This window comes from Rousettus aegyptiacus, unplaced genomic scaffold (assembly GCF_014176215.1).
Source record: "Rousettus aegyptiacus isolate mRouAeg1 unplaced genomic scaffold, mRouAeg1.p scaffold_m13_p_11, whole genome shotgun sequence".
Classification (NCBI taxonomy): domain Eukaryota; kingdom Metazoa; phylum Chordata; class Mammalia; order Chiroptera; family Pteropodidae; genus Rousettus; species Rousettus aegyptiacus.
Window position 1 is genome coordinate 45,307,697 of NW_023416286.1, and position 10,701 is coordinate 45,318,397.

At 41.2% G+C, this 10,701-nt stretch overlaps 1 protein-coding gene across 1 annotated transcript; it reads right to left on the reverse strand.

Moving 5' to 3' along the window:
- On the reverse strand, positions 1-3,032 carry DKK4 (dickkopf WNT signaling pathway inhibitor 4). The gene is made up of 4 exons (XM_016127366.2): positions 2,919-3,032; positions 1,727-1,877; positions 1,099-1,251; positions 1-277 (listed from the first exon to the last, which is right to left on the reverse strand). The coding sequence occupies exons 1-4, from the start codon at positions 3,027-3,029 to the stop codon at positions 27-29; spliced, it is 666 nt and encodes a 221-aa protein (XP_015982852.2). The 5' UTR covers positions 3,030-3,032; the 3' UTR covers positions 1-26.
- Between the last annotated feature and the right edge of the window lie 7,669 nt (positions 3,033-10,701).

Below are 10,701 nucleotides of genomic sequence, written 5' to 3' on the forward strand. Positions count from 1 at the left end.
TTTATTTCGAAATATTTACAGTTTTTTTAGATTTTTTGGCACACTCTTAACCGTGTGTGTTGTCGATTGCCAGTCGCTTGACTTCGACATAATAGTCCAGGACCACAGTCGCAGCGCTGGAAGATTTCTGGCGCTTGAGCAGTTTCTTTGTGCCCTCTCCTAGAGCAGACCTGTCCCTCCAATAGGACCGGTTTACAAATTTTAGTCCAAAAATGACGAGCACAACAAAGTCCGGGTCCACAGTCGAAAGTTCTAAGACAGCTTTCTCCCTCTTGTCCTGTAACGAGATTAACACGGGCCTTGGCGTGAATGGGGAAAGTGGCACAGGAGGTACTGCCACCGAGACAAAGGCAGGGGATAGAGGACAGAAGGCCACAACGAGTAAACACCGCATGCGCGTCTCCTGGGGCTCGGTCTTATGCCAAAAGCAAGAATGAAATGGAAATTTTAGCCCTACCTAACAGAATTAACTTTTTTATAAAGTTAAAATATTTATCAAAGAAAGATTTTCAATCTTGAGAAATCAAGTATCACTCATCGGTTAGTGTTTTCTTAAATGGGATTTATCCTGTCACAAAGAAAGACCATAATTTATAAAGGGACCAGTTAATCTGAAAACACAAACAAGAATGGCCAGTTTACCACCTTCAAACTTTCTAGCTATTTTATGTAAAAGATTGGAATTTGAGATCACAATTTGTTAAAAAGCATTTCAGTGAAGTTCATATTTTGTCTGAGAATGAAAGGGTAATACACCTACATTCATCTCTGTTTTGTATCATGAGGATCTAAAAAGGGAAACTGCCATTTCTTGAATTATAGACTGTAAAAAGAAGTGTATATAACATTTAATTAAACAATGAAATGTTTTCTTGCCTACCAGTCCATAATTAGGGCTATTCAAGGCCCCCTTGGCCTGCTGACTACTTTATGCTGTTCCCTACCTGATGATCTCTGCGGCTGCTTATGGAAAGATTAGAAAGAGGACATGCTCCCTATGTGTTTCCGGGGTGGAGAGAAGTAAAGTCAGTTTCAGCCTATCCTTGGAGGAGAAAATGTTTTTCTTTAAAAAAAAAAATTACTCAATGCTGCTCTTACCCTTACTGCCTTGTGATTTCTTAATATTTGGCTTCCTTTTGGGTTTGTTTTCCTGAATTGGAGGCTCTGTTGTTCCTTTTATATCTATGTCGTCGTGGACATCAATCTGCCTTTCCAGTAATGGGGTTGCATCTTCCATCGTAGTACAAACATCTGAGAGACAAATAGGTGTAGTTAGAGTGATTAACTTCAAGGATTAGAACAAAAGACATGCTAATTATCATAGTATTATATAGTTTGGCATTACCGCTGTCTTCAGTTTATATATAACTTTCTAGATTTCTGGGACATGTACAGTAAATATTTTCATGCTCACATATGGCAAAGAAGGTAGCTAAGTAATTAATGGAATTCAAGTGAAAACAGAAGAATTTGAAAGATTCCAACTTGAATTCTTCCTTTAAAATCATCTCCAAATTGCTGGCAGAGTTATTGCCAGGAAATAAAACTGTTTTAATTCATCAAGAAAAGGCAGCTGCATGAATTTACTTCAAGCATGAATCCAGGAAACCTTTAGAGAGTGCCTATCTTGGAATAGTCTGGTCTATAAAATTCAGATACTGTCTTCAGTTTAAAAATCACTGTTCATTGAGGCAAAGTAGTCCTGCAAGAGTTTATGATAGTTTACCATTCATGCAGTGCATTCCCGGACAGCACATGGCATTACGTTGGCACCTCCTCCGTAACCCACGACATGCAGCACAGAATGGCTTCTCGTGTTGGGGCTTGAGACAGAATTTTCTGGTATTGCAGTCACTGTCAGACAAGCACTGTGAACCCTGTGAAGAGAAAGAGCTGTCACAGGGCTAGAGGACTCATGCAAGCTGTGGGATGACTTTTTATTCAAGGCGGGAGGTAGAGGAAGCCAAATCATAGTGGCACTTTGAATGCTGTTGACAAACCTTAGGCAGCATCTTAACTTTTCAGTGTAATTGGTTTTCTCCCACAAAGGGGAGATCAAATCACCAATGTGCGGCAAAGGTTATATGTGTTTGAAAAATTGTCCTACTTTTAAAACTCAAAATTTAATTTTCTTATGCTCTTTGTGGAAATGAAAGATAATGTTTCCCATGAGGAAGAAAATGTTTTCAGATGATTATGAGATTTTTGATATGTATCTATTAACTCCACAAGCTATGCTACAGTTTAAATATAATGTTGGTGTTTGTGGCATTCCTATTCAATTTTTTATTCTAGTGAATCACATATCTGTGCATCCATTTGCCAAGCAGCACCACGATGAGCCTTACCCAAGTGAACTGTCCTTTGATTTTTAGGATGCTGTTCCCACAGAGAAACAGATACCAAAGACCGAATTTCCTCATCTACAGTGGATGCTTTCTCATATATACTTATATGAAAGAATCCCTAAAACAATTCTGTGAAGTGAGGCGGTGACAAAAAAATGCACTCGGCGTTAAAATTCTTATGCCTGTATTTCCTGTCTTTGTGGTCTTGGTTACATTTTTCAACATCTCTAAGTCTCATTTTCATCATCTGTAAATGCCTATTTCAAGTTGTGATGAAGGTAAAATAAGACGTGTAAAAGGTCTGGCACTTGGTAGAGATTTCTAAATGTTAGTTTCCTCCCTGATTTATAGGCATGTTCATAGCTAAGTGTCCTGAAATATTGCTTACTTAATATGCTAATACCTAAGGCCGTTGGATTCTACCAGGGTGTCTTCTCAACTCCTAAATTAATCCAATTGACCTTCTAGATAAGATATTTCAGACATAAATCTGAAAAACTCACTTAAACCCAAATCCAGCTCCCCCAGCCAGGAGTGCACGGCATCCCCTCCTCCCTAGCTGCCTTTTACCTTCCGCGCCCCTTGCAGGTCGGCAGAGCTCTTGATGTTGTTGAAGTCCAGCACCAGGGCCCCCAGGGGAGCAAAGAACCAGCTAAGCCCCAGCAAGGCCACCACCACCATCCTTCAATCTCCAAGTCTCCTAGGCCTCTTCAGGACTCTCCTCTGAAGCTGGGCTGCTCTAAACTCACAAGTGAGCTTTTGCCACTATGGGAACAGCAAGTTGTCTGTAAGTGCTTCCTTTAAAAGCAAATCTGTGTCTAAGTAAGATGTGCGAAATACAAGCAAGGTCAGACCAGCGGTTCTTTCTCAAACTATTTATAACCAGATATACCCCCTCATTTCTCTCCTCCTCCTTCTTCCATTTCCTTCTTTCTTACCCCACACAGGCTTCAACAAATCCCTTCAAAACCGTTTGATCGATAGTTCAAAACAAGGACTCCATAGAGGGAGAGGAGAGGTAGGGCACAGCAGCTTCTCCTCCAGGGGTTGAATCCCTCTTAATTATTGCATATCAAAGTTAGTTCAAAGGGCTAGCAGAGAGCAGGATGTCTATATCAAAGGCACACTCTGATAATCACCTGCATTTCCTACCTTCAATAATCCTTTGGGGGTGGAGGGAGTCCGTTCTAAGATCTGTTTTCACAGTTAATTGTGCTCAAAGAAAGAATGAATCATATTGGCCAATATGCTATAGAGGATGCCAAAAACTAATGAATTACAAAACATACTGAGAAGCTTTAAACGGTGCTTCACATAGTGAAGACAGAAAAGAGAAAACGCCTTCTGATTAGCTCTGGCATCCAGATGTATAAAAAAGGTAGCTTAAAAGCTGGAAACATAATAGCACCTGTTCTGACTAAATGTCAATTGGGAAATAATTCTCCTTAAAATGAAAATTGAACTGTTTGAAGTTAGAGTTATTTATTAGGAAAATCATGAGATTTATTTTTTAAATCTCCTTTTTTTGATGATTGGGACACAGAAAGTCCATTTTATACAGATTTATTCAATTCAGCAGGAAGCTTTAGATCCATTTTATGAGCAGTGCATTTTATTTGCATTGCATTATTTTAAATTGACTTACACTACCACCTCCATAACAACTATATTTTGAGGGTTCAGTGTGTAAATACATGTATAGGGGCTGGTGCAGAAACTGGCACTCATAAAACTCTAAATAAATGTGTCTCACCCACTGTCCAGTCCAGAACTTTCTATCATCATATAAACTTTACTACTAGCATAATGCATGGCCCTTCCATTGCCGGCTCTCAATAGTACATGTTTGGTCAATTCAATTCATCAAAGAAAAATTTCCCTAACCAGAAGCCTCATTTTCCAATAAGGCTATTTCTGTGTCTTCTAAAAAGCCAGAGCAATTCTGAGGAAAGTAAGTACGTGGAAAATGACTTTCGGTATATTTTCAAATCCACCAAGGCTGCTTGCCTGATAATAATCACAGCGTTCCTCAGCTAGGATGCCAACAACTGAAAAGCGATGTGATGCTCCCATGCTCCAGTGGCAGCATTAATCGCCCACCATATGGCTGTAACTCAATTATTTGGGGATTAGGGATGATGGGGAAGTGGAAAGAGGATGACAGGGAAGTAAAGGGGGAGAGGAAGTCTTTAAAATTGTTTCTGCTTAAAAGGTATTTTCTCTGCTCTTAGGTCAGGGTACCAAAGTTCACAATGCAGACTGCAGCAGCCAAGTATTTCAGAACCCACTGAACGAGCCCCCTCAAGCAGCCCCATGGGCTGAGGCTGTCCCTGTCAGACAGAACAAAGGAAGCCCTCACATGCAGTTTTGGCCCAGATGCTGCCATTTTGATGCCCCCCTGGCAAGGGATTATTGGTTAACTGAAAATCTCAAGCCGATCCTCTTAGTTCCATGTGTGTACCTGGGCCTAAGGAACACTAACATTGAGCAATATTGGCTGAGCTTAGGGGAAATGAAAATCCTCCCCACCAAGGACCCCAGGTTCGGCACTGTAGATCTGATGCCCCTCTCTGGGTGACTCATGACCCAGGGAAGAAATGCAGGCTGGTATGTGACAGCTGACACCTGTATCCTCCCGAATGACAGCTGCTATAGTTCAAGTCAAAGGCAGAGTGTCAGAACCCATGATTTATATTCACTTAGAAATGGAAATTTTTATTTGTTATGGCTCCTGTGTTGAAACCAGTTTGATTTCCATAAATTTTGCTTTTCTTAAAAGAAAAATCAAAGTAACTGAAACAAGCAGGTCTTTGGCAGAATCTCACAGGAAATATTCAGTAAAATAGAAGATGAGAAGGGGCATGTCTATGAGAGCAGACAAAAGACTGCAGGATATAATCACAGAGTTGATGTAAACCTTACTACTTCGTTTCCTGAGGTCAGAAGGTAAAGCAAGCTGTGTGCAAGGGCCGCGGAGGGGGTTGCCAGATGTCCTGCAAGGAAGCGTGGGGGCTGAATCTGGAAGCAGCATGGGTGGGAGCCAGGGAAACTGGGTTCCAGCCTCTTTCACGGACTGTGTGGCCTTGGCTAGGTCACCTCTCAGTGTTGGTCCCTCACGATCTCAAAGGCCTCTTACAGACCAGTTTTCTAGGAGGTCACGATGAGGTCAGCCCAGTCACCAGGCTGCGCAGCTCCAGGACGCGCCGTTCAGATGGCAGTCTCTGTGACTGGCCCCCACCGTGGAGCTGTGCCACCTGGTGGTACTGGGGACCCCTCTTTGCGAGTGGCAATAGCCCCAGGATTCTCCTGACTGCACCAGGTATCTAGCTCAGAACGGCCCCAGGAATCCCTAAACCTTCCTTCTTCAAGCATATGCTCTACCTTCTTTTTGCTTCAACGTTTAAATGTTGTTGTGTGTGATTTCATAAATCCCAAATGCCTTGACCATCCTACCCTATTTCTGGGCACTCTCCATACTTGTTTGAGTATGTTTAGGCTGCTGTAACAAAAATACCCCAGACCACATGGCTTATAAACAACAGAATGTATTTCTCACAGTCCCGGAAGCTTGAAGTCTGAGATCAGGGTGCCCGCGTGGTCAGGCTGTGTCTGGCGAAGACCTGCTCCCTGGTTCACAACGGCTGTCTTCTCACTGTCTCCTGACTCGGTGGAAGGGGCAGCGGAGCTCTCTGGGGTCTCTTCCACATGGACACTAATCCCATTCCTGAGGGCTCCACCCTTATGACCTAAGGTCCAACCCCCTAATAACATCACATTAGGGGGGTGGTTTCAACATATTAATTTTGGAAGGACATAAACACTTATACCATAGTTATATTCTTCCTCCGTTTCAAGCAATCACTGACATATTCACGTTACACAGAGGCTGGCATTAGGGAAGTGTGATGATGCTGCTATAAAAAGACAAGAAAACAAATGGTTGTTTTTTTAAAAAAAAAAAAACTGAATTATATTTACATTTCTAGGGTTTACAACTGACTCCTTGAGGCCCTCCCAGCCTTTTGATTCTATGAAATTCCAAGCAACTACTTGGAAAGAAAGGTATTTTCATAGCGTTTACTTTGTTTTATTCTCTCAACTGACCGTAATTTAATAGTAAATACAGTGCAGGGAGGTGGAGGGCATTAGAAGGAGGGAAGAACCTATAAAATTGAGTGGAGCCCAATCTGCATTCTTCTTTTCCATTAAATCCATTGTCTTCCTTTTACGCCTTTACGTCCCATATTCTTTTTCATCATTCGAGTCTTTCTCTTTTGCCTTTTTCTTCATTCTCATATTTCTTGGCATCTCCGGAACTAATCTCACTTATTCTCTTTCCCTTAATCCAAATGTCCTGTCAAATTTAATGGTGGCATGGTGGCATTCAGACCCTGAGGGCATGGTAAGCTCATGGTCTGCATCTGTCACCCTGTGGTAGCAATCTAATTTGGACAGTGACCTCTACCATCTAGGTTTGTTATCTGAAATGTCTCCTGGACACCATTTCTGGGCCTTTTTGTGGTATATCTGGTAAGTGGGAGGCTGGAAGGGTTGTGGAGGGAGAGGAAATAAGACTCTGCTGCAACACCGTGTCTGACTTTGGGGGACATGAGTGGGTGATCCAGGATGCCTGTTTCAGGGACGGAGAAAACAAAGGGGAATCCTACTTAGCCTTCAGCCTCTTCCCCAGGATAAAACAGGTTCCACCATCTGGACCCTAAGATGCAGGACAAACTAAGTCTGATTCTTTTTCCTCAAGAGTAGGGGATACATCCCATTGCATTAGGAGACCCCAATTTTGCCTGGCGTCCCAAGTCTGAAGAAACAAATTTTAAAAAATGAATTGGCCACTGTGACTATAGTTAACAATACTGTATTCTGTACTTGAAAGTTGCTATGAGAGTAAAGCTTTAATGTTCTCACCATAACAACAAAATGGTAATTATGTGAGGTAAAGGATGTGATAACTAACCTTACCCTGGTAAACATTTTGCAATAAATAATATATCAAGTCATTACATTGCACATCTTAAACTTACAAAACATTATATGTCAATTATTTATCAATTAAGCTGGGAATGGCTACCCATGCGCTCTGCATACATGAGCTCTGGAATCCCCTATTGTAGGGAATGCCTGCTTGCCTTGAATTTCCCTGGGGTATTCTCCAGAGGGGCCCACCTAGTTCTAGTATCTCTTCCCTTTAGAGCTACCACCGCCCTATCTACTTCCCCTTCAGGGTGAATCTTCATCTGGTTACTCCATCTTCCTTGGTGTTGCATCTGACTCACTGGGTGTGATCTGGCCTTCTCTGTCCCAGGCTCCTACTCTGGGTGTGTCCTTGGTGTGGTCCAAGTTTCCTTAGAACTTTGACCAAAGAAAGCTGTGTGTGGCTGGAGTACTCTGGGTGGGCCCCATCTTACCAGGAGTTTACTTCTGAAGCTCTCCATTTTAAAAACGAAGACTCAGAAAGTTCAAATAATTTGCCCAAGGTCACATGAGCAAATTACTTGCAAACCTAGATCTGAACATAAGTTTTCTGGTTTCAAAGTTTATTCTTTCCTCTATACCATACTATATAGTTCACTGAAATTCATTCCCAAACATATCAAGTTCCTTGAAAAATAGTTATATGTTCACTAAGAAATAAAATCACAGTGAACACTGCTCGTTGCCTATTTTTGAATTACATACAACTGTAGGAGTATGTCACCTTTTTTCTTAAATTATCTATCCTTTATGCAAATATCATTATAGTCCTTCACTCTCAAGTGGTTAAGGGTGAAATAATTTGCACGTTGTGTCAGTCAGGCTGTACCCTAATATACATAAGGTATACTGACAAAATTGGTTTTCTCATAAAAACAACTTGTAAATATTTGCCCTTTTGATATTCAACTTAGTGACTTTGGTAGAAAAGCTCCCAGACTCACCATCCAATCCTACAGGATTCATAACTGTGTTTGTAACCTTATGAATAACTTGGATGAGGCTGTGTGTGCAAGGTGAGACCAGGGGTCATAGCTCTGACTCCGAATCCCAAGCCCAGTACCCACCAGCGGGTTTAGCTTTCTTTTATCTTGGTTCTTAGCGCCCCCTTGTGGTCAAGAATAAAGTGAGCGCTCAGACAGCTCGCAAATTCCAGGCACTGGATTCCAGAGGCATTTCCCAATTTTTGATGGAAATTTCCCATGGAACAGCACTCCCCTTCTCATAAATGTAGGTACTTCCCCACCTAATGAAAGTGAACTTAGTTTTTCTAATTATAAAAGCAATGCAGGTCTCAAATTTTTAGAAATTGGAAAATACAGAAAAGCGTTAATAATAATATATACTTCTTGGCAGAGGTAGTAACTGTCAAATTTTGTTAAATTTTCCTAATTCTTTTCTATGCAGGTACATACATACATACATACATTGTACTTCTACTTATGTTTCCTATTTTTTTTCCCCACTGAGCCTTTCCTCCAGATCATCAAATACCATCAGAACACATGGCTGTACCATAACCCAGAATAAGGGTGTATTATAGTTTATTTAATGAATTCTCTGAATATTGGTCATGTTGGTTGTTTTTAATTTTTTGCTACTCTAAATCATTCAAGCTATTTAAGATAAATCTTTGGGCAAGTCTATGATTATTTCCTTGAGATGCATACTTAGACAAGGAATTTCAGAGTATGATGTTTTAATCTTTAATCACTCTGTCCCTCTGCATTGGAAGCCATTCTCCTCTTGTCCACCTGAATCATTCCAAGACATCACATTTTGGAGAAGCCTTCAGTCTCCTCCCTAGGGACAGCTGGGTGCTTTCACTGCTAGGTCTCTGTGCTCCGCTGCCTTCTTGTAGAAGCATAGGCACATGGCTTATACTTCTTCTCCTTAAAAGATGCCTTCAGCCACAGTTTCTGTCAATTTTTGGAGTCCTTAAAAATAAAAAAGTGGGCCCTTTTTCTTTAAAGAAATAAGGAATCAACACCACTGGCTTCAGAATCTTAATTCTTCTTATACCTAGGGTAATTGAGCTACCAATTCTTCACAGTGGGCCTTCTGTTCTCACATGCTTTTTCATTTTTGAAGATAAAAGTACGGTAAATCTAAGATTTTCTCTCAAAAAAGCAACATCGGCAGATCAGCAGGTCATCTTGACTAGAGCAGGTGACCTGTACTGGAAACTTGCTCAGTAGGTGACACCATCTTCATGGACTTCTGGACCCACACAGCACTGACACATTGGAGTGTTTCCTCATACACTGATTCCAAGCACGGTGCCCGATACATAATAAGCACTTAGCAAATGTCTCACAAATGAAGGAGTCTAAAGTCCCTTCCCTGCTCTAAAATTCTGATTCTAGAGATTTTAAAGAAGAATGTCATATTATTAGGTTTTGGACTGAGAATGTGCTGTCTACACTTCCTAGAGTTTAGATCCCAGTGTAGGTGGGGAAATGAGAACTGGCTGTAGTTCACAAGTGGCCAAGGCCAGAGTCTTGATATGGACTTTGGGTGTTAACCTGGATCTAGCTAAGTTGACAAGGCCAGAGGGACAGGAACCAAAGGAAGAATTCCCTCTGTAGCAGCTGTTTTCCTTAACGGTTTCTTTCATCACCTTCCTGAATCAAGTGTAGAGAGAGAGAGAGAGAGAGAGGAAGTCTCTCTGTATGACCTGGGACTGATGTTGTCAGGTCTTTTCACAAGACCTTTGGATGACAGAAGCTGAAAGAAGGAATGTTGCCAGATTCTGTAGAGCACTGTGAAGTGCTCTTTACAGCCTTTAATAGCCTGCTGTACCAACGAAAGTTAGGTCTGTGCCAAAGCACGAGCTGAAGTTGTGGCTCTAATATCTGTACACATATGAATAAATGTTTTGCTTATATAGCTTTTAAACTCGTAGTATATCAATTTTCACCTGTGTTATTAAGTAGTGAACATTTTCCATATGCCAGGTAGATTATATGCTATGGATACATTGTTTCATTTAATATCCACTACAATTCCCTGAAGTACATCTTATTTAGTTGTTTCACAGATGTAGAAACTGAGGCAGAGAGAGAGAGGTTAAGTTGCTTGCCTAAGACTACGGAGTTGGCAGATCTGAGATACAAACCACCTCTTTTAATTCTAAAGCTCATTTTATTTAGCCTACTAAGTTATACAGCTTTGCTTACGACGTTCATCATATTCTGCCTCATCTGGCAGGCATGTGTCCAAGTCCTGTATTGAATACTTTGGGAGCACTTCTGTTCTTAGACTGAAATGCTTACACACAGCAGGCAAACAGTGATATTTGCCTGTTGATTCAAGCATTAACCTGGTGTTATAGACTAAACATCACTGACTTTGTGTGTGAGGG